The sequence below is a fragment of the Rhineura floridana genome, chromosome 1 (assembly GCF_030035675.1).
Source record: "Rhineura floridana isolate rRhiFlo1 chromosome 1, rRhiFlo1.hap2, whole genome shotgun sequence".
In the NCBI taxonomy this organism is placed as follows: Eukaryota; Metazoa; Chordata; class Lepidosauria; order Squamata; family Rhineuridae; genus Rhineura; species Rhineura floridana.
Genome location: NC_084480.1, coordinates 155,813,749 through 155,838,815, shown reverse-complemented (window position 1 = coordinate 155,838,815; position 25,067 = coordinate 155,813,749). Strand labels below are relative to the sequence as shown.

The following is a 25,067-nucleotide window of genomic DNA, read 5'->3' as shown; positions in this document are numbered from 1 at the left end:
AACTTCTGCTGGTGTGCCAGCTATGGCTATTCTTGGACAGGGATAGCTGGCCACGGTGATTCATGCATTGGTAACCTTAATACTTGCTTACTGCAATGCACTCTATGTGGGGCTACCTTTGCTCCTGGTCTAGAAGTTCCAGCTGGTGCAAAATGTTGCGTGGCTAGACTGTTCATGGGAACAGACTATTGCCAGCACATAACTGCAGTGCTCAAAAGCTTGCACTGGCTGTCCATATATTACTGGACCAAGTTCAAGGTTCCTGTATTAATTCACAAGGCCCTTAACAACTTGGATCCAGGATATCTTAAGGGCCACCTGATCTCTTTTATCCCTGCCAAATTTGAAGATATTTGGGCACATCTCTGTCAGTGGTCCTCCATGGCTCAGATATGTGGCTCATAAGTACTAGAAGCGATGCATTCAGTGCTGTGGGCCCATGCCTGTAAAACTCCCTCCCAACTGAGATCAGACAGGTACCCTCCTTGCTGAACGTCAGGCTCATGACAAAGACTTTCTTATTCCAGAACAGATTTTAAAGGGGTGTTCAGGTTTCTGTTTAAGTTTTGTTATGAATTTTTAAATTTTTATTATCTGTATAATTTATTTTTACTGCTTAGAAATGCTGGTGATTAAGTGGTATAGAAATTACATTAAATAAAAGTGGCATAGAAATGGTGTTAAATAAATAAATAAATCCTTTTGGAAAATATTTCTTCATATGGCCTGCCTTCCAACTCATCTTTTCTCTGGTATTTGTGCATCTAAAAATCTCTTTACCAGCTATATAAGTTCTCCAAATGTCTGTGAATTGGGTCATGTAGACTTCCACCTGGGCTCACACTCATTTCACTGTCTTCACAAAACTCAGGTGTTGGAGTTGCAATCAAACCAGCAAGCCCAAGAACCATCGAACTGTCTCAAATATAGGGTTAGTTTAGTTTTAGGTAGTCAAGATAAAAGCATACAACAGAGGTCGCCAACCTTTTTGGACCGGGGGCATATTTCGAATTTTGAGAGTGCTGAGGGTGGCAATCACAACATGGTGACCAGGGTGTGTATGTGTGTGGCATAACACAACACAAAATTAGAGACAGCAGTCATTGCTCTTCTCCCCCATGTTTACCATGGGAAGTCAGCTATGTCCTGCTGGTCCTGACTGCTGAGACATAGCTGTTAAAGGCACAAGAACCCTGTTTTGCCCAAACCAAAGCCTAGGCTGTGATCCTTTATGCACTTACCTGGGAGTAAGTGCCATTAAAAGCAAAGAGTCTTACTTCTGAAGTAGACATGTATACCATTGTACTGTAAGTTAACTATACGGTGAATTCTTAAATGAGAACATGAACATTGGCTCCGGCACAGCAGAAGACATGCCTAAGCCACTTTGCAAAGCTTTCACATTTGCCATTTGGGAAGGAGAAAGTACTACAGTGCACAGCAGGCAGGAAGCTTCGCTAATGTGAAGATGGGGGGTCGGGCATGCCTATATTTAACAAGTGTGTAATATTGGAGGGAATGCTTTTACTGTTCAGGGATGGCCTCTGGAATCATCAACTTAATGGCTGAACTGGTTTCTTGCTAAAGCACCTCCAGCTAAAGACTGAGCCACAACAAAAGGCTGTCCTGCCTCTCTGTAAAAGTTTGTTTCAAGTTTATGGGTTGTACTCAGTAGTTCCATCAGTGCAAGAATTTCTGCTTGTGCAATGGAATCCCCCCACGCCTCTTCTCCCCCTGCGAGCCCCTACGTCTGTTCAAAGGATTTTTCCATCCCTCCAGAGCAGATTTGGGGAGAGTGTGGCACACACTGGTGGAGGAGAGGTGGAAAAGTCCTGTTGCGCTGGCAGTAATCCTTGTGCCAGCAGGACAGATTAATCGAATACTTCCTTGGTTTTTTGCCCCTTAGCTTGGCTTTAGGGAACACCAGAAATAATCCGGTAACACACCATTGATTTTAACAATATGAATTTGAACTGACTTAAATAATTCAGTGCTGAGATGAGGCAAATTAAAAGATCAATGTAGATAACAAGGTGCTTTGAGTAGTGTTGTGGTTACTTTCAGAATTGGAAGAAGAGTGTGTTGAGGTATTCAGTTAAGAGGAACTGGTTGCACTGTTACTAATGCAACGGTGAAGGGAAGGGTCATAACTCGGTAGTGGAGCATATGTTTTGAGTGCTGAAAGTTCCAAGTCCAATCCCTGGCACTTTTCTAAACCTGGGGAGTGATCCTGGTCCTTTTGTTGTCTTTGAATACAGGAAAGAGTATCTTCCAAATATCTTTCAAACAGGGCTGTGATATTAATTGGCTAGATCAAAAAAACTTTAAATTAATGAATTAAAAATTAATTGTAATCGATTAAAAAGGTGCTGCTGATTAATCAGGCAGCATTTTTTATATCTGTTTTTGAATTATTAATACAAGTGGTTATAAAAACTGCAGAGGGCAATCATCATCTTAAAAGAGATATTCTCTCACACACAAGCAGAAATGCTTCTTCTGATGATGCGTGCTATGGACACATAAGGTCTGACAGCAAAGAAAATATGCTTCTTCAGATTTTTTTTAACCCACATGCAAATGGATATAAAAAGACTGATATGATTAATCAATTAAAATGTCTATAACTGGGTTGTAGTCGTATTTCCAAAGAATCCGATAACCAAGAGTTCAAGTAGTATGCTTCTGTTTAACAATCCCTAACAATTGTACAGTCCTTGCATAAAAATATGTGCCATGCAACTTGAAAAACTTCCTTCCTTAGCCTGCACTTCTGGGTGTTCTAAATTACATACTCATGTAGATTATTAAATGCAATTCCTGCTAAAAAGACAAAGATGGGCTGAAGTCCCTATTCTCCCAAATTCGTTTCAATCTTCTAATGCACAATTTCATCTATAACTAGCTAGGAATTAAATTCCTAGTATTAAAGACAATCATGACACAGGTTCCAGCCTGTGGGGATTATGGATGCAAACCTATGTTGCACAGTTTTCCCATCAAACTGGATTGACTGAGGGTAAACAGGTCTATATATACTATTTCCAAACCTTTCTGTCTATTCTACACCCTCTTGACACAATCTACGCTTTGAAAAGTTTCCACCCTTTCCAACTGCCCAACATTTTGATCCATCCCTTCTGACCACTACTTGAGATTATGGCATCTTTGTGCCCTAAGAAATTGTTGACACACAATCTTGCTTAATGCTCTCATACTACCTTGAGTGGTGAAGTTAAAGAGTGCAGGTTTTTCTCGCCCACTCGGTAATTTGATGTTTGGGTCCCGTAATTCATCAAAGAAAGAGTGTGCACATGCTTCCAGCGGAGTCAGACGCGCAGTGGGGGTATATTCCAGCAGACGGCTACATAGCGCTATTGCTTCTGGTGGAGTGCGGGGCCGGAAGACCTATGGTACAACAAGAAGGACAGTCGGTCAATACTCTTCTTTACTCTTCCTGTTGCTGGGCAGCGAGTCTGTGCAATTAAAACCTCTCAGAGTAGGAATTATACTCATTTGTTTTTGCTAACAACATTAGATTTAACATATTGAAGCTTAGTCAAGCTTCTAAGATTGAAGGGGTTAATTGCAAGAGGGTCTGTGGTACTACGGTGAAGTTACAAGGGCACAGGGAAAAAACAAGACAGAGCTGAGAACTTTTAGGAGGAGAGGAAATAATCCATTTGAAACATAACAGGAATGCAGTCAGCCATGCGTGTGAGCTGGAGGACAGAGAAAAGCATATGAGCAGGATTTTCTGAAGACAGAAAGTTTAAAGATTTCCACCTCTTAATCAATAAATTTTATCTTGGGTATGGATTTCATGATGGCTGATAGGGACACTGATCAGGTCTCATAGTTAACAGTTTTGGTTGATCCTTTAATAATACACGGATTAGGATATATTCCGCATTTTATGCATTTGGGAGTATCGTTGAAGAGTCCTGAGCCAGCTAGCTCTCCTCTCAGACATTTGCCATTGGAGGTTATAAGTCAAACAGCATTTATTTGTACTCTTCACAAGCAGTCTTTTGTCACCAATGCTGCACTCCATCTACCTTTCCCTTCTTTCACACACACATAAAAATGAAATAATCACACACTAACAGGGTCTTTAAGCAGTTTCATTCAGCTACACGCATGTGCAATGCCAGTCATGGGAAAGTGGTATGTGTTAAATCTTGAGGCAAGTGTGGAATGAATATTGGTGACCCTAACTCACTAAACACAAAGGATGAGATTCAATTGTGGCTGCTCACTTATACAATACAAAATCTGCTTGTCCAACAGGACTTCTGGTTTCTCTTCTCCCCCCTCTAGCCTCCTGTGTGCCCCCAAAATCTGCCTCAGAGGGTCACCCAATCCTCCGCAGCAAATTTTTGGAGTGCATAGGGGGGCTGCAGAGGGGAGGAGAGGAAGGAGTAACCCTGTTGCATGAGCAAATGCCCACTCGCACTGTGTTGGATCAAACCCAAATGCAATAGTAAACTGCAAATCTATTCCATCAGATTTTGAAGAATATTGAAATTCAATAAAACAGAAACTGTGTCAAGAATCTCCTAATCACTAATAATTGTATAGGCTCTGCATGGGGCATTTCAAGTGTTCTGAGTTCATATGTGTGAGTTAAGATAGGCCAACAATCACATCAGAAAAATGTTTCTGCAACAGCCAGATGTTGCAAGAACTATTATTGCAATGAAACTAAGTTGCTGCTTTCGTCCACGCCTGAAGTGATTGTGGGCTTAATCCTGTGAATAAATGGTAAGAGGCAATACCATGGTTAGTCTGAAAGGAATCCTATGAGCTTACAGAACAGACATTAAATTTGCCCATCTCCTGCTTACCTTGCTTGGGCAGAGATAAGTGGAAGCATGCCCTCTCCCAATGTGTAAAGAATGCCATGGCACTCTGTTCAGCCCATGAAAAATTTACCATGCTGCAAGCCACAGTTTTTCCTTACTCTTCAAGATCAGAATTACACACTATGTTAGCAAATACATTTTCCCAAACCTACATCTGTTAAAGGTAATATAAATGTAATGTAGTGGAGAGAAAATCTGAATGGCAGAATCAGCAGGTGAAGGGAATGTTTAACTATTATCTCCTGCAAATATCGTTAGCATGCACACACCCTTCCCAATTGAGCTTGTGCTTAGTTCTCGTTTCAGAGCCTAGCTGAAATGGGGAGAAAAGGATAACAGCAGACTAGGGAAGGGCTAAGCGACCCCTTCTATCTGCCAACGTCCTCCACAAATGCCCCTGAAAATGCAGGGTTGGAACTCAGCACTTCTCCTAGCCTTAGCTCATACCCTGGGATGGAAAAGGAAAGGGGAGGCCATTGAAGCTAGTTCTCCTACTTCCATTAGCCCATGAGGGGCAGCTGTTTTAGAGACATGAAGCTCCTTTCCAGATGGAAAGAATCTGGGGGACAACAACTCCTGACTAGGAAACAGTTGCAATTGTGCCCTGACATGCTTCTTGTAGGAAAGGGATGGGGAGAGAGGAGACAAAGAAGTGGGGAGATGAATAGAGGGGCCAGAATATAATGGCTAAGAAGTCAGAACCTTCAAACTGTTAATTTAGACTGCTGGACATGCATTTGATCTTGGCAATGTGATCTAATTTAAATTTTTGTTTGCTGCTTACAATCTGACACTGCTGTTATTTTCTTAGTTCCTTTGTTGATGAGGTTTTATTTGATGTGTGTGTTTATCATGGTAGTTAGAAACATGGTGGTGAGGATCCATGCAGGAATGGAAAAGTGAGTTGTCATTATTTTCCCCATCAAAACTCCTTAGGGAGCTGTATGGGGCTACTCTCACAGAAAGGGTGGAAAGACAAGAACACACTGAAGCAGGGGTGGGAAATTTTTCTATCCGTAGACCAAACGCAGCCCGCCATGCCTCCCCATTCGCCCACAAGGCTGTTTCTGAGTATTCCCCCACTTCCCCTTTCCGCTTCCAACATAAAGGATGGACAGAAGAAGCACAGGGAAGCTCACGTAGGGCAAGGGATTTTGATGGGTGAGCGGGATAACCCACTGGTCAATCATGTCACATCATAATAATGGCATGTGATTGACAGGTAGGTTGTCCTGCCAGCCTATCAAAATTGGCCTGTAGGGTGAGGACAGATAAAGATCTGGAAGATCTGGGTATTAAAGCATTTGGGAATCTCCTGCAGGATGGTGCAGCCTGATTGCTGCCTTTTCAAATTTTAGCACTTGAAAACAAAAAAGAGGCTGCAGAATTTTATCAACAGATGGTTAGGAATAGGTGTAGCATGGCAGAATAATTAAATTTTATTATTAAATTTTATCTTGGTCATATAGTTATTCTGGATGATTATTCAAAGCTTGGCTTCAAGGGCGAATTATGGTTTGTAATTCACTGACCACAGGGCTAATAGGAATGCCCTAAAATGAGGTTATGATTGTAGCTTGAATTAACTACTGAAGTAGTCTTCAACCTTTCAAAACCAAGGATCCACTTTCAAAGCCCAACCTATAATGTGGGGTTCACTTTTACAATTTTACCAGGTATCACCATCTTTCGCCTTTTCTTTCTTTGTTTTCTCCCTTCAGTCTGTCACCTTCATGCATATCAAGGATAGGGATATACCTTCAGATGACATTGGACTACAATTCCGGTCAACCCTGACCACTGGCCGAGCTGGTTGGGGCTGAGCCAAGAGTTGGAGTCCAACAATATCTGGAGGATAACTGGTTCCTTGCCTCAACTTACAAAAATAAACATGAAAACAAAAGTTCAATACCATAACCAAGAGAAAATGTTGATACCACCCATCTATGATTGTGGTGTGACCAACTTGTGGGTCATGTCCTTTGTTGAAGTAAAATTCATTTTACAATTCATTTTTCATTTCACAGATTTGGGAACAATTGTCTCATTTTTTTTTTAAAGTTCCAAACCTTCTTCCAGATGCGTAATTAATCAGGGTACTGAAAATTCCTCAACTTTTGATACATATTAATTAAAACCAAAAACTTTCCCCAGATTTGATGAACCCCAAATACCGTCCCAGAGTTTAGCAAATGAAACAGAACCCCATCATCATATGAAATTTGGCGGAAATTCAATCTTATGTTGAAATGCATTAGGTGTATTTGCCTCCTTTAAATGACAATTGTTTATGCTTTGCATTTTTTCATTACTACTGTGCAAAGTTTTATTTCTAGTAGAACTCAGGATTAATCTATACATCACTCCTACCATGAGTAAGCAGACACTATTCACACTTAATACGACTTGTCATGCACAGATTCACGCTTCCACCATAAGAGCAGGCCCTCATGAAGATCAGGTTGACCTTTCTCTGTTGGAGCTTAGAATAAGTCATCCTATACAGAATGAGCAACATTAACAATGCCAGAAAATTAAAACCCCATCCCCCAATAAACTACCCACTAAAAACTGAAAAATGGGTACAGAGATATAATATTCAGCTGTGTGACCTGAAGTACGGCTGCTTTGCGTCAATGTTTCCACCCTCATTTTTGCCACTCATCCTCCAACAAAAAATCTGATATGAAAAAATATTTATGTACATACCCGTACTCCTGAGGTGAAATGTCCTGTTCCTGACGAGTCCTAAAGATGATAATGCAGTGAAATAATCCAAACAGGGGGAGTCAATCCAAAAGAATAGTCCAGCAAGGAAAAATATATCCAATATTATAAGAAATCCATGGTGATGGGGAAATATTAAATGTTTAATACAATTAGAACCTTTAAACATCAGTCTCCACAGCAGCAAGTCCAACTTCAAAAAAATGATTTTGCAAGGGTGAGGCATAGTATAGAAACATTTTATTTTAAATGCATGTTCCAATGCCAGTGACTTTACTAAAAAGTAACAAAAAGGTGAAATCAAATAAAATTATATTGAATTTTCAATAGTAAACTGCAGTCCTCCTCCCAGTCTTGGAGATCGATTTCCATAGACATGGGAAAGAACATGAGACGTGCTCTCATGTACAGACTACTATTTTTTTCCTTTTTATTTGTCCCAAAAGCACAAGATGAGAAGTGTTTTTGAAACCACACGTGTAATAAATATAAATACTTACGTTTCAGTGCTAATATGACTATTTTAATTTTCTCTAAGTTATGTGTCTTTCAGGCCGCCGCGGATTATTCTTCTTTTTGGATTGACTTCCCCGCCAATGGATTTTACAGTTTAGCTTTTTTGGCTGATATTTCGTTAGGATACTTCAGGAACTGGACATGACATTTCAAAAGTGCTGGTAAGAACTTAACTCCCTCCCCTTTATGGTAGCTTCTTTCCTTATGCCCATTTTAAAAGGGGGATTTGTTTTGTCCTTTGACAAGAGCGTACTGATAATGAAAGAAACACACTGCATTAACTCTTCCTACTATAACCTGTTCTGCTGCTTTATTCACCCACCAAGAACTACACAAAAGCATACAAACAACAAACATTAAAAGCAAGGGACTGTCACAGTTACAGTTAAATGGTCAATAATACAGTTTGCCAACACTTAAGCACAATGGGCCGCATCACAAGACGGGGATGGTTTCAGCGTCCTATTGTGCCTAGGTGCAAAAGAGCAGGTGGCAGAGTTTGCTGTTAGCTGTGAACTGTCCTCACTATTATGTTTTGAGGAGAATAGTTACTGAATTTAATGTAGTTTTCAGTGAGGGAATAGCTTGCGTAAATAATCCGCGGATTATTTTTTAGTCTGCGGACTAAAATTTAGCACTCGGTCTAAAAGCCGGCCCGTCGCAGATATCTATTGCAATCTAATATAGTCTTGGCGAAGGAAAGGAAGAGCTAAGAGCACAAAAGAGAATGCAATTGGGCAGACTAACCTTTAGTGTGCAGACTAAATACGGCCAGATAAAATGCACAGGAAAGCCACATGCAGAAAAAAAAACTAAAAGAAAACGTGAACACTGACAGAAGTTTTTAAAAAGTAAATTTTAAATATGATCTCACTTGTTGACAAGCATATGCTATCGTAATCACAGACCATTACTATATTCAGTAGACTTGTTTGGTTTAGTTAAATAATTTTGACATAGGATGCCACACTGGAAAATACATATATACATGTGGACCCTGCAACAAAATGTCCCTGTGTGGAGTGATCCTGTTCAGGGTTCCAACCAGTCATGCTCATTTCCAGGATATTCCATTCCATTTTCCCTCCCTCTCTGGTATTCTGTTCCCTATTCCTCCTCCAACAGTCAGCCAGTATTCTGTGGCTACTGAGTATGCTCAGTCCTCTTTGGACCTTTTGGGGTCCTTCCCCACACAGTTTTTTTTTTTTACTAAATATTTTTTTGTATTTCTACAAACCTTTCAGTTTCCCCAAGTCTGCTTATACTTCTCTCTTGTGCACAGATGGTGCAATTTTGGCAACAAAGGACAATCAAAAAATCATCACCAGCCCACTTCAAATTGGTTTCAGACAACTCCAAAAAATCAATGCATCTCTGTACAGCAATTCCATATTAAGCTTACAATTTAAAAAGTAAAAATAAATGTATTCTTTCATCAGTCACTTAAAAAGGATTTGGTTTAAGAATGAATTATTATAACCTTGTCAGTTTTTTTTACTATTTTATAAATCAAATAATATGATTCAAGTAATCATAAATGAATTGGTTGAGCTGACAGGTAACTCTGTTAAGGTACAAAGTCTAGAAGACAAGTTTTTGAAATGTTGCAGTTAACAAAAACGGGGGGCAAACAATTCAAAGAACCCATTAAAGAAAATAGTTGCAATTTTTGGCTTCCTCATCTTATTTGTACAGAAGCTCAACCAGGGCAGGATAAACGTCATGTTGGGCCCTGGGCTGTCGTGAACCTCTACACTAACTCCAACTCTGAACTCTTATACCTGACATTTGTGCACACATACGGGCTTGCACATGCATACGAGCACGCTCAAGCACACACAGAGTAAAAGAGAAAAGCCTATGTCATGCATAATACAATGCAGGAAAGAAAAAATCACTGTATGTCTCAGTGGAACATCATCTTCCATGCTTCCTGGAAGCAAAAGAATCTAACCCCCACCACCTGCTTCATGCATTAATTGTGCAAAGGGGTCTCCTCGCATACAGGAAACCACTGGAATGTGCCTTCTGCTTCTGCCTTCATGCAGCTTCCATGACCCTGCTGCGTAAGGGAAGTCTATACATTCTCATATAAGTGGTCACAAAATGTTTCTAAGCGGAAGACTGTTTTTATTTAAAAGTGACTGATTATTCAAAACAGTCTGCAATGCTACTCAGCCCTTCTCTGAGTAGTGGGCTCTAACTAGAAAGGGTGGATATTCTCTCTCTCTCTCTCTCTCTCTCTCTCTCTCTCTCTCATTGTTTTGTGCACATGCGCAGTAAATCTGGAGATGGGAGAGCATGCAATAAGACATGGTAAAAACAAAATACTGTGCTGTAGGGCTGACATTTTGCTGTCTGAGATGGAGCAGCAACAAGTTATTTTGGCTCCTCAAACAGAAAATCCTGCAAGTGCCTCTCCCCCTTCCCAGAAGCAACAATAACAAGAACAATGTAGCTATCCATCTGCTGTCCTTGCATTACATCCCAAATCAACTGCCAGAGATGGCCAACTCACTCTGCCTAGTGGTAAGACTGGTCTTTAACAGGGACAAAATGAAGCACAAAAGAAACCTGTCCGAAATGAAACTTTTGCTTCTCTCTTGCAAAGAGATATAAACCTGGAGGTGGCAAAAAACATGGAAACTGAAAAGAGTAGGCTTTCTCCAATATCTCTTCCACACTGGAAGCCTCTCGTTTTTGTAACTGTGTCATCTAAGATATCCACTCACTTGGGAGTCCTGCTAAACTCAATGGAACTTCTTTCCCAGCACACATGTGCAGGATTGCACTGTTAAAATTGTAAATATAAACCCTATGTTTCACTACAATAAAAAGTTTCTCCTTTCCTTGACTTGTCCAACATATATTTTTTTTAAGTTTTTGGATGTCATTTCAAAATTCTCTACTTCTGTAGTTTTTAATATGGTTTTCTCTTGTTGCTTTTGCTATTTAGCCCCTTCCTGTCATTGTTTAATGCTTTTTCATTTTTTCTTGTAGATGTTTGTATTCATATTCACATTTATTTATTTAATGAATTGCTTCCCATGAAACACCAGGAAGGAATTTAACAATAAAAACATCAATTATAAAAGTTTTAGGCCAATATAGATAACGTCACCAATTCGCAGCCCAACCTACATCGCAGGGCTAGTGTGAAGATATAGGAGGTATAAAATGGCTGCAAAAGGGGACTTAGGCTGCAATCCAATACATGTCTACTCAGAAGTAAGCTCCACTGGGTTGAATGGAATTTACTCCCAGGTAAGTGTGTACTGGATTGCAGCAATCAAACTCATATTTCCGCCAGGCAGGGGGGAGATGGCTACAGCAGACTCCTGGCTAAGCTGGCAGGCTCCTGTTGATGCCGGGCTGTGCCGGGCTCTGCCAGCAGAATCCCCGCCGCAGCTGAGCCGCACCGCCACCAGGACCCTGCCAGAGATGGCCAGCCTGGCAGATGGAAAACTGGTGGAAGCCCCAAAAACAGGGCATTCCAGGGGTGTGGTGGGGAAGGAACCACGGGGACTTACCCAACTTCCAAGTCCCCCCGGAGCTCTCCCAAAGGTCCCGATCTCCACATTAATTCACCCAGCTAATTGGTCAGCGCAGTAAAAAAAATATAATGGTGGCCTACAGGGACTGATAACGAGAAGACATGATTCACTAGAAAAGATAATAATGCTTGGAAATACAGAAGGGAGTAGAAAAAGAGGAAGGCCAAACAAGAGATGGATTGATTCCATAAAGGAAGCCCCAGACCTGAACTTACAAGATCTGAACAGGGTGGTTCATGACAGATGCTACTGGAGGTCACCAATTCATAGGATCGCCATAAGTCATAGTTGACTTGAAGGCACATAACAACAACAAACAGGGACTGATTAATCCCCAGTAGGCCTGTTTGTGGGAGCCATCTCTTCCCGCCCAGCTTCCATTCACAGCTCCCAATGGCTCCTGAGTGGCAAGCGGATGCTGCAGAGCTTTCCACTGGCTCCTCCTGTGCTGGCCCATCATTTGGATTGCTCTGCCTGCCTGTGCTTGTATCATAGGCATCAAATTTTGCTTCCTTTAATCAGTGTGATGCATTTTTCTTTGTACTATAAATGGGCCATGTTTCTCTGGCAGCAGTAGAAGCAGGGGTGGAGCAGAGTAAGAACTTTTCAGTAGTGAGCACCAGCACATTCACATTATAGTTTGTTTTTAACAATGGCTTAATGTGATGTGTGAACCAGGCCTTTATGTCACCACTGAATATTTCACAATAAATCCCCAGTTAATATAGACTCTTCACTGTATAGATCTTACCTTTCAGGCAAGCAACCTAAACCCAGGACCACAAATTGCATTAAAATTAATTCTGTGCCCCCACGCTTAGTATGTTTCTTAGAATGGAATAGCTCCTTGGCTCCCGAAACACAGGCTCACAAGGAGTATCATCTCTTGAGGAATGTCCAATGTGTGGAGTAGGAAAAAGATACACGAGGATTTAAGCTAACCAAATTTTGCAATAATTGAAGCATGAAAATCACCAATTCTAAGAGCACAATCTAACTGAAATTAAGTATTTTTAATCCCCACTGCTTTCAATCAGAATTAAGTGCATGCTTAAATCTCTAACAGTGAAACCAATGGGAAATAAATGTGCATAATTCAGACTGGATCATGTCATAGATTTTAAAGCTTTATTTTTACACCACGCCTCCACTCAATTTCATTGTACACACTCTCAGAAACAGTATCACTAATTTGATGACCACATTCATAAGGATATGGAAATAGCAGAGAGAAATGTGTGGGAGTGGGGAAGAGTGTGTGTGAAAACAAATCCAGTAGCATTTGGAATAGCAGTAAGGAAATCAGGAAGGAGAATGTCGAAATCAATTAACCAGGACGGTATGCAAAAATGTACACCTCAAAGGGGGCCTTTTAGTTCAATAAAAGCCTAACTGTGAGGTAGCTATATGCAGGCGCTCATCTATTCCAATTTAAATCTTGCTGTTTTTGTGTCACCTCAAGCTTACAGGTGTGACTAGGTGTGTGTTGTTCTTGTTTACCTTGTTCTTGCTGTCCCACCATGCTCACTTTCTTGTTTTCCTGCCACTGCCTCCCGCAAATGGGTGGCACATTTTGGAGTTTTGCAACAACTTCCATGTACACTGCCCATTGACTTTGCTGGAGGAGGCAACAGGCAGGTGACCCTGGCACACTGATGGCATCTCTCTTTTTACATAGAAAGCTCTCCTAACAGTCAGTCTCTCACACACACTAGCTTATTTGCAACAACAAACAATTAACACCTACATTAAGGACTACATGCACAGACTTGGGATTCTATGAACAAAGGTGGGAAACATCTTCAGTATGAGATAACACCATGCAATCTAAGAAAAGCCATTAACAACGAGAACCTCTGCGCTATATTGCTCCAACTGTTAAATGCAGCTTTGAGATAGCATGCATGAGGCTGTGACCTTTGACCTGAGGCACTGAAGGTAGCCGAGGAAGGCAAGGTTTGGGTCAATGTAATATGCAGGAAGTAGCAACTGCCTGTCTTCTGAGGAATCGCAAGCAGCGATGAAACAAACAGGAGAAGAAATACAGGGTATTGAACCAGTGCAGGAGGAGACACCATGTTGTAAAGAAAGGGATCCTGAAGAAGAACACAATTGTGCTAAGGCACTGGATTTTCTTTCTCCCTCAGAGTACAGAGGCAACTTGAAGTCCAGTGTGGTGAACAAGCCTTGCTCACAGTGCTGCTGCTGCTCTAGACTTTAGGCTTAGACTCAAACTGCCCAAAGGAAGAGTGCCTGTTATATGGCTAGACAATAGCAGTTATTGAAAAGAGCAAGGAGGGCATTCTGCAGCTAAAACCTGTCATGGCAGTCAGTGGCCATTACATATCAAACGGCAACATACCAAATGCTGGAGCTTGACATGTAACCAATGGACTCTCATGACATTTATTTATTTAAATTATTTCTATCCTGATTTTTCCATAAAATGCCTAAGGTGGTGAACAATAATTAAAACGAATAAAAGAGAAACAGCAACAATGAATATGAAAGAACAGAACAGCAAATACAATGAACAATAGCTTAAAGACAAAAAAAAAAGTGAAAATTAAACATGACAGGAAAAATGGGGGAAAAAAAACACCTTTCAAACAACTACACACTAATACCATTAAATGCTCCAAGAGGTGGTGGTAATTACTTACCTGGAATCTAATCTTGTGGACTGGGATACATGAGATGTTTATATGAAGAGTCTTAAATAAATCCATTGTTCACAGTACAATCCTGCGCTTGTTTACTCAGATGTAATTTTCACTGTTTTCAACTGGGTTTACTCCCAGGTCAGTGTGTATATATCTTAAAATGAACTTGTTACTAGCCCAGCGGTTTTAGCCTTTAAACTGAGAGCAATGGGGATGAGGGGTGAGGAAAAGGGTTACAGTTGTTTAACTATTTTACTAGGTTTTTTTCTAAATTGAGAAAATTCAAACCTCCCTTCCTACAATTCAACTGCCTTTCAAAACGTAAAGCTCTTTACACCATGGCAAAAATCCATCAGAGAAGAAGCAAGGCGGGGCTCCATAGGCAAGGAGTTCCAGGGCTTAGGTATAGCCACAGAGAAGGCCTCTTCTTGCTCGCCACCAAAGGTACCTCCGAGAACATCCACAGGGGAGAAGGCAGATCTTCAGCTATCTCAAGTCATGAAGCTATCACATGGGATAAGGTGATAGGGAGCACTTTCACTAGGATCCAGAAACAAATTAGAAACAATTGGAATTGTTTCAACAATAGAGTCACATGCTCTGAATACAGTACTCTGCTCCTGCATTCTGGACCCGCTGAAGTTTCTGGAAACTCTTCAAAGGTAGCCCTGCACAGCACACATTTTATTTTATCTATACAATTTATAGGGAGCCCTATAACCAAAGTTCTCTTACAGGGATTTTAAAAAATTACAATAAAACAACAAAATACAATCAATACAAAATGCGATACAACTAAGGCATGTGTCACCGTGCCCAGATCTGCCTTCTCTATAAATGGATGTAGCTGGAACACCATCCAAAGCTGGACAAAGGCACTCCTAGCCACAGCTATCATCTGAACATCCAGATGCAAGGCTAGATCAGCACTACCTCCACACTGCAAACCAAACTTTTCAAAAGAGTGCTACTCTAATCCAACAAGCTGAACGCCTATTCCCAGATCAACCATTCTAATGACTTGGAAAACTTCTGTCTAGTCTAGATTAAGTTTCAGTCACCCCCATTCAGTCCATCATTTACTTCAGACAGTGGTTCAGGAGAAAGCATCCAGGCGATACCACTCCTTCCATCTGCTCATCAGTTTTGAATAAAAGGAGCATAGGATAAAGCGGAAAATGTACCTACCATGAACTGCTATTTGCAGACTGCAGTGGAGGACACTCTGTTGACAGGGATGATCCTCTCTCTGGGAATGAAAAGGAGGATCCTTACCAATTTTCTGTCCCTGCTCCAAGGGGATGAGTCACTCCCCCTCATCAGGACAACACCTCTACCCCATAAGTAGTTCACATGGGGAGAACAACTCAAGAAAAAACTGTAAACAACCAGGCCTAAACAGGACTCAGTAGCAGCCCAGCCACAATCCACCCCAACTCAGTGGCAAACTACATAGCACAGCACGTACCAAAGAGGAAGAAGTGAGAGGCGAGTCTAATGTTCTCCATTCCAGTCTGCAAATAACAGTTGACGGTAGGTAGCATTTCCTCTTTTGTCAGACTGGAGTGGAGGACACTTTGTTGACAGGGATGTAACAGAGCTGTCTCGCCCACCAGCAGGCTTCCTCTGCGATGTGCCTAATTGGGGACAACCCTTTGCAACATCCTTCTGCCAAATGCAGTGTTGGAAGAGGAAACACATCCACATGATAGTGCTTTGTGAAGGTGTGCAATGAGGCCCAGGTAACCACCATACAGATATCTACTATAGGGAACCCACCTCGATATGCAGCTGAGGCAGCCACTCCTCTCAGCAAGTGTGCCAACACCCATGCTGGAGGTTGCCTACCTAAAGCCTCATAGGCCATCCCAATAGCCCCTCTCAGCCACCTAGCAAATGACGAAGTGGAAACGTTATTGCTAACTGATGGTCCTTCATAGGATGCAAACAGGAATTCTAATTTCTGGATTTCCTGGATTCTGTCTAGGTAGAACGGCAGGGCACGATAGACATGCAAACAGGAAGGGTTGGGATAGAACGAAGGCAATACCACCTCCTGGGAACTGTGAAACATCGAGTTGACCTTTGGGATGAAGGAGGGATCAGGCTGCAGAAGCGCCTTATTAGAGTGAAAAATGCACAGTCAAGGATTAGAGGACAGGGCACTCGGCCCCTTTTAGCCTCCAGACTGCCAGCTAGGAGAGGTCCTGCTGACTCAGTCTGCCATCAGGTTGCCCACCATGGCCAGATGTACAGTTCAAATGGACAGGAGGTGACACTGCCCAACGGTGAAGTCTGTCGGCCTCTGAGATGAGAGCCTCCATCGTGTCGATCATGTCCCTCCATGCTGGTTCAAAGTGTTGTTGGTGTTAGTCAGCAGGTGGGTCCCTCCCTCAGACATCTGCCTGAAAAGACTTCAGCCCAAGGTGAATGGCTCTCAGTTCCAGGCAACTGGTACAAGCTGCAATCAGTGATGAACACCAACCACTGAAGCTCCCTCCAGACTCACACTGTTGAGCAGATGCTGAGGAGCCAGCCACCATTGCAGCTCCCCCCGCAGCTTGTCTGGGAAGGCAACCTCCAATTTCACCCTTTCCGTTATTTGGTCCTGGAAGGGTAGGAGAAGCAGCTGAAGGAACCAAATATGGTACTGAGCCCATGGTAGCAGATTGTGACACAACACCATCTTCCCCTGCAGCTGTGCCACACTCATAAGATCCAGTGACTGCGACACAATTGCCAGTTTGACTAGCTGTGATACCTTCTGAACCCATTCCGGAGGCAGATAGATCTGAAACTGATCTGGGGCCAGAAGCACCCTCAAATGAATGAGGAATTGCATGAGAGTCAGGAAACTTTTATCCAGACTAACCAGAAAACCCAGGTCCTGTAGACACCGAAGTGTTACCTGCGAATCTTGGAGACACCTCTCCTGGGACACAGCCCACACCAGAATTTTGTCCAGAGAGGGATGAAGACAGATTCCTCTGGTGCGCAGGTGGGCTACCAAGACAACCCGCACATTGGTGAACACGCTTGGTGCCAAGGATAGGCCAAACACAAGGGCCCGAAACTGGAAGTAGGCTCTGTTATATGAGAACCAAAGGTATTTGCGGTGATTTGGCTGAATTGGAATGTGCAGATACACTTTGGAAAGGTCAATGGAGACCATCCAATCCCCTTTTCTCATTGCTGCAACTGCTGAATGGAGGGTTTCCATCTTGAACCTCTTTTTGGCTAAGCTTTTGTTGAGCCATTTGCAATCCAAGATGGCCCCAATGTCGCCATTTTTCTTGGGCACACCTCTCCTGTGAGGCAGGCGCCAGTTCTACTGCACACATGGCAATCAGATGGTCGATGGCTTTCTTGTAGTTCTGGTGCTTGTCAGGCTTCTGAGACCTTGGAGTTAGGAGGAACTTACTGAGCAGAGTCCAGGAGAATTCCAGTGCATAGCTGGTTGTGACAGTGTACAGCACCCACCTGTCCGAGGTGATTCTGTACCACTCATCTGCATAGTGTTCAAACTGAACCCCCACCAGAAGCTGATCTGGACCCCTGGTCACATCTAGTGGAAGCAAGTTTTCTTGGCACCTTCGGAGAACTTGGAAGAAGAAGAGGAGGAGCCACCAGCCAGAGGCAACCTGTCCCCTATCCCCACCAGGTTTCCCCAAGCAGGCTTTGAACTTACTGTAGCCTCTGGGTTTTGTGAAGCCTTTGGTGTTACAAAATGAACTGCTTTGGTGCCCCTTCCATTCATTCTTTATAACAAAAGGGAATGCCTTTTTCTTGTCATTTTCAACCAAATGCTTTTCCACGGGTTCTCCAAAAAGCTATGGGAGGCTGTCCAATTTTTGCTAGGAATCCTGATCCACCTCCCACTGTCTAAGCCATATGCTCCTGTTGGTGACTGTGGTGCCCGTCACTCAGGAAAATTGGAGTACATCCAGTGTAGCATCAGCTGACAAGGCTGAGGCATTTGAAATCTTTTTGCAGCTATCTTTGAAGGGTTTAGAGACATCATACCTTAGCCACATTTCCTCAGCCCGCATATAAGCTGCCCTTGCAAAAATTGAGGTCGCTGAGACTTCCCAGGAGGATCCCTCCGCCTGTGCAGCTCTGAGACGGACTCCCGTCTTGGATGAAACTTTTTCAGTTTTAAATCCAGTCAGAAGGGTCTTTTTTGACTGGGGACAATTTCTTCCGGATAAGGAAGAAACGTGAGATTTTCCACACAGCTTTGTTGTGATTGTTGGAGACTGGAATTCGTCAGAATTGTCTGTGAAAGAAGGTCTTCCAGCAGCTCAGACGGAGCGAGGATTTCTAGCTAGCTCAGCTGAATAAGTGACCCGTTTTTTTTTCTCTCTTTAAAGAAGAACGGACTAACAGGCAAGCATCCTCCTGTCTACGCTTATTACTTTCTTATCTATCTATACAGCTAAAGAGATTTGTCAGAGAACCAGCAATTAAAAAAAAAAAATCTGGGTGAGTCAAAACTTTCCTTCTTTTTTACTCACGGAACTAAGGGGGAAGAAAATAAAAATAACCTATCTTTTTTTTATTGCAAAAAGCGGACATGGAAAATAGCATTATAAAGATTACAACGGATGAGGGGTTTCTGATTGGAAGAGAAAAGAAATATCTTTTTGATTTATAAGACTTTTGTGTAATATATGTCTGGGACTATTTTTTCTGATCTACTTTTTTTTTGACGAATCTGCTCATTCTTTCTGCTACTAGTTAATTGGACGCTGTGAACTAAAGCTGTTTTTGCACTTCTGGGCATATAAGAGATAAGGGCTGTCTAGAGTGTGACGCCAGTTGGTTTGAAAGATTAACTCTTTTGTAACTGGATAAAGAAATAAACTGCTCTTTGCTTGGGACATTGAAAATTGAAGGAGTTTTGTTCCTTTGGCTTTAAGAATGACAATTAAGAAGATCATGGATGTACAAGAAGGGACTTTATCTTTAGACATGTTTCAGAAAATAATGAATGGAATTAAGTCAATAAAACAAGAACTGAGAAATAATAGTCAAGCGTGGAGAACTGAATTTGACGAAATGAGACAGGAGCTGAAAGAAACTCAGGATTCTATGAGAAAGGAGAATAAAGATAGATCTGGAAAACCAAAAAAGGATGAAAGAGAAATTAAAGGCAAGTTCAAACTATGGAGATTGGATTAAATATGGACATGGAAAAAGATTTGGATTTCCTGGCTGTGATGGATCCTGGAGACAAATATTACGGTTTGGAACTCAGCGCTGTCCCTGAAGGAATTGAAGAGATTGGAGATAAAGATATTATCGGTTCAAAAAAATTCCTGGACTGGAAGGACTTGATGGAACTTGAAATGGAGAAAGTTAATAGAATTAATCCCTGTTTTGTGTCAATGGAAAAATCTTCAAGAGATGTGCTAGAGTATCATGTAAAAAAGAGGAACAGAGATGCGGCTTTGCAACAATACTTCAGTGATACGTTCAGAATTGAGGGCAAGAAAATATCTGTGATAAAGGAAATTCCTATCAGACTCTTATTATATGACTATGACAGCAAGATTTTTGGGTGCGTAAAGATGGAAGATGGAAGATGGAACCAATATGGATAATGGAAGAAGAGCGATTTGAAATTACTGGACTTAGTAGACTTGATGAGTTGGATTAATTGACATGTTTATCTAGAAAAAAAATTGATGGACATATATCTCAAGGATTGGAAACTTCTCTTTGACTTTTTGTGGAAGAATAAAATGATATGATGTTAATGAGATTTGAAACCAATTAAGATAGCCGCGGGAGGAAGGTGATTTTATAATGTATTAAGAGACAGGCTTGTTATATATTATAGATTTATAGCTGAACTACGACAAATCGGAAGTCAATATTTTTATATATTTTTTCTTTTTTTATTGTATTAGTTATTGATTTGTGTGTTTTTTTTGTATTGTTTTGGTTTTGAAAATTTGAATAAAAATTAATTGAAAAAAAAAATTGAGGTCGCTGCAGCCCTGAAGGCCACAGCGTCCACCTTAAAACTGCACCGAGGGGCTCCCTTGATGCCTTTGGACCACCCTCTCCTTGCAAGGGATAGCAGTGCTAGATGCCGAAGCCACCGTGAGATAACTCATAGAAAGGCATAATGCAAATTAGTAATTTGGGGAACATTCTTGAGTTTTGTGACTTGCCCATTCTGTATCCCAAACATCACCAAAAGATTGGTGGAAGGGCACTGTGCCTGGCTTGGCAGCAGCAGAAGGATACGCCTTCTTGGCCTTGGGACTAGAGGAGGAGCCTCGGCACCATCAGTTGACAGATCTTCCTCTAGGAGCTGCAGCACTCTGCATGTCTTTGCCAAAAGTGGCAAACAGCAAGACAGAACTTCAGCAGGAAAAAGGTGCAGCTTTGGGGTGACCACCTCTAGCTCCTCACCTGAGAGAGCACCCTCCTCCCCCTTCCTCTCCTGCTGAGAACGCTCCAACCCCAGGAAGCCGCTTCCCCCAGGGTTGGGTTTGTCACAACCTCCACAGGAGAAGCAGCACCTGGGCTCCTGCTGGGAGGAAGGGCAGGAAATAAATAAATAAATAAATAAGCAAGCAAGAAAGCAGCCACCTGCTGGGTGCCAGTCTGGAATTCCAGGTCTCTGGTCGTTTTCCTGGGGGTCAGGTGGGAGAACAAGAGGTTGAGGAAGGGGAAGACAAGAAAGAGGACCCCGCTGACACGTCCCTGGAGACACATCCAAAAGACCTCTGTCTCTGATGGGTATGGGACCTGGGCTTTCTGTGCTGCTTGTGTTTTTTACGAAAGGAGGGGCATCCTTCATGGGAGTTGGGGCAGACTGCAACAAGATGGCTTCCCTCAGCTCCTGAGATATACAAATACATAGCCAGGAGAACAACCTGGAGAACTCCCCTGCAGTTGGAAGCATCCTGTTGAACCTCAGGAACAGATGTCCCTGTGAGGTCCTGAGCAGGTAGGGATGACTCAGAGGCAACTGAAGTACTGTGCCTCGAACCCAAGACTAGGGACTCATTGGAGTCTGAAATGCCCCTGCCCCAGGCAGTAAGTCAGAGAATTCCATGCCCATACCCAATTGAGCAAGAGACCAGGAAAGAAGGAGTGTGAAATGTGCCCCCTGCCCGACCTTATAGAAAAGACTGATCAGGAGAGGCATGCACAACAGCGCTCTCCAATAACCTCTATGGGTAAAAGGGGTGAATGAAAGCAGGCAGCCACCAAAGGGTAATAGAGTAGGGCTCTTGGACTGAGAGACGGCTGGCCAATCCCAGCAGGGATAAAACAACTGCTCAAGGCAGCAAATGGAGCACTCCTATCCATCCCTTCCTTTTTCACAAGCCTCTCTCCACATGCCCACAGGCCAACCTGCCTGTCAGGTCTATTGGTGGGCAATACCTGCTGCTGCCAGAAAACACCACTCGGGGGGGGGATTGGCAAAATACAACCCAAAACCACATGCTGCCCCTCCAAACTGCATGCCAAAGAGCCCACTCCCCGTAGAATCAGTTAATATGTCCTGGCAGAATGTCAAGAAGGGGGAGGGTACTCTGAGGAAAGGCTGTGAGTGAGCGGAGCCTACACTTTCAATATGGCACTCTTGCTGAAAATGACTGCTCTGCAGTGAGCAACATCACACTCACCCCCTACAAAAAGCCCAGGCTAGGAGAGAAGGCACTTGCCTGCCCCCACCTCCTTTAACATTATTTCCTGGGTGCCAGTGGCAGCAACAATTTAAAAAAACTGGTATCCTACCCCCCAAAAGAACCACCTGCTCCCTCTCCCTTCCCAAACCCAGAGAATAGTAGGGAGAAGGGAAGGATGGATAAAAAAAACCCAGGGACCTCAGGTGAACAGGGAGAGGGAAACTTCCCACATCACACTCAGAAATGAGGACTCATGATACTACACATCGGGGGGGGGGAGACTGGAAAGGGCTGCAGAGCAAGCCAGACACACGTCCTGTCTAATTCACAGACAGAGTCAGTCTGATGAGGAGAATGACTCCTCTCCCTGGTGAGGAGGCAGATGACTGCTAAGGACTCAGCCTGTTACTCCCAGAGGGAGGATAATCCCTAACAACATAGTATCCTCTATTCCAGGCTGGCAAATCTCTTGTAAGCAACAAAAGACAATCCTTTCAGACAGAAAGGAGAGATCTATCCTTAACAATACACTTTCCCAGAGAAGGAGCATCTGTTCCGCATCAACTAAGCTCTCACCTTTGAACTCTTGCAGGCAGATGTCTACAAACAGAAACAAGAGCTTGAAGGTAAGGTCTGCATGTGTGACAAACCAAATAGGTTTGAAGGGCTTCCAGTGAATGCCCTTAGAACCATACTGATGGGTGCATGTGGAGCCCTAACTGAGGGAGGGTTGCAACATGAAGTTCCATGCACTCCCATTGGAAGCAGCTTTGCTCACAAGATGGTGTATGACTGTTTCACACCTCTGATCAGAATATTCATCAGTAACATCTCACTTGCCATCTCAAATGTCTGTTGCAGACTCCTCTCTCAGAGGAGTCACGAAGCTTCATGGTTCTGGCTGATGCTCACTACTGACTTGCACTGGCATAACAAATGTCATTTGAAAATGAGCAGAGTATTAATGACCTTTCTTCCATAAGCCAGAACTATCAGCCAATGGGTCTCCATCTTCACGTGGTCAGCTGAGAGCCATTCTAAATTCTGATGCTACGATAGGCCTGAGATAGTGCTTGCAGCTTGTCTGGAAGCATCTAAGGTTCTTCTGTCTCCATAACCATCAGATATGAGAGTTGTGCTCTTTGAGAATAAAGAGTGTTTTAGCAGGGGCACTGAATGAGCTGGAGTGGAGGAAATATATACAACCAGCTCAGGGGAACACCTAAACTAAAACTGGGAGGGGGGGAACAAGGGTAACCCTGTGATTGGTCAGAGAGACCATTCTAAACAATGGAACCCTGAGCCCACCAGTCACCTGAAGAAAAACTCTGGTCCAGATCTGCCAGTTCAACCACCCAACCGGTGTTCCGACTTTCTTGGGGGTGATCCAATTACTATCAGCCAGACATACTTCTTACTGCCTAAACAATTGGGATTGTTCCAATTATCTCTCCCTTTGCCAAGATATACTTTATGGATATGTAGTCCATCTGTATTGTAATGGAACAGCAGTAACTCCAGATGATTGTAACACCAGTTTGTGCAATTTTCCTTATGCTCAACAGTTCCTGGCACTGGCTTTTGGCTCCTGGAAAATAATGCCTGTGGTCACCTGAATATTTGCAATGTGACTTGCTTGGACCAACTGAGCAGTAACTGCTTGAACTCATGCAAGATTTGCTCCAGCAGGTTGGCTCTTCTTGGAGCCTGGCTCTGAAAGGGATTTAAAACAAAAATTGCTCACAACCCTGACTCTACTCACGTGATCATGGCATCTTGGGGAAGCGTAAGTATAGTAATACCACCATGGATGTTATCTAAGCCTCTTGGTGAGCAGGAGGATTTTTTTTACTTCTTACTTTTTATTTTTTAGTCTTCTTCCAGGGCAGAGTATTAGACCCAATGCTGGCAAGGAGACAAGGGGTTCACCCTAAAATTTACATCATCCACAGTGCATTATGAATTTATATTTATTAAAAATGTATTAGTTGCTCCCATGAAAAATATCTGAAGCAACATATAAAAGATAGTATTTCAAGTTAAAAACAGAGAGAGAAACAGTATTAAAAGTTAGCAGGATTTCAAATCTGGTGAGTGGTAAAAACTCCATCTGACTCAAACTATAACTGCCAACGGGTATCTTTCAAAAAGCCTTCTGAAATAAAAGTTTTAATCTAGTTGCAAAGCAAGTATGATGATGTAAGCACTACTGGGTTCTGGATTTGACCGTTCATCCACCTCATCAGGCCTCTTAAGATTGCTCTGTGTATATACTGTCTCGTCAGATACACTTTGATCCATATGCTCATGCTACGTTAACTTTATAGGGTCATGAGAACTTTTTCCCCCATCCCTAATTTTTTTTTTTGGTATAATTTTTATTAACATTTTTGTTTTATTTTCCAGAAAAGAAGCAACAATAAAACCAAAGAAGAGCCAAGCCAAAACCAGCAAAGAACTGTTACATATGTCACATACAGGTAATAATGAGCTTGTATCCTAGTTAGAATGTCCAAACCTGAGAACCTTTGGTCCCCTTCATTTCCTTATCTCAAGAATAAAAAACAACTACAGAAAAAAACCCTGAAACATTAAAACCTAGGAAGCCTTGTAGGTAAGTAACAGAAACTTGGTTGTATGCTAACAAATCATTCATACAGTGGCCCATCATGGAAACTGGACCATTGTACAATTCAGATAATCGCCTATATTGGAACAGGTTTATCCAACATCTTCTGTGCACCATAGGGGATTAGGTCTGTTTATGTTAAGGTGTCCATATCTTAATATAATGTGGTGGTAGATTCAAATTGTTAGATTTATCATTGACAAAACAAATAAAATAATACCGTTCCCCTAGAAAATAATCATTCTTCGCTTGACCCCTTAATACTTTCAATTTGTATGTTACTATAGCCAGCTGCCAAACTATTCTGTACCAATATTAAATTGTGGCACCATTAAGATCTCTCCAAAACCTGGCTATAGCGAGGCATGCTGCTAATAGATGCCTAACAATTTCCTTGCATTTCAAATCTTTATTTTTGCCATCAAGTAAGTTTAATAGAGCCAGTTGGGGGGTTATGTCCA

General features: G+C 42.3%; 1 protein-coding gene across 10 annotated transcripts in view; it reads right to left on the bottom strand.

Moving 5' to 3' along the window:
- GSK3B (glycogen synthase kinase 3 beta) overlaps window positions 1-25,067 on the bottom strand; it is a 223,585-nt gene that overhangs the window by 60,699 nt on the left and 137,819 nt on the right. For 9 of the 10 annotated variants that reach the window (XR_009764356.1, XR_009764357.1, XR_009764358.1 and 6 more), the window contains exons 9-10: window positions 7,575-7,613; window positions 3,222-3,408 (exon numbers count right to left, since the gene is read on the bottom strand). Coding sequence is in view for 6 of the 10 variants with exons in the window: in XM_061638590.1 (XP_061494574.1) it covers window positions 3,222-3,408; window positions 7,575-7,613 (226 nt within the window). In the remaining 4 variants the exon portion in view is untranslated. The remainder of the gene's footprint in view (window positions 1-3,221; window positions 3,409-7,574; window positions 7,614-25,067) is intronic. The other variant, XM_061638607.1, reaches the window with a different exon arrangement.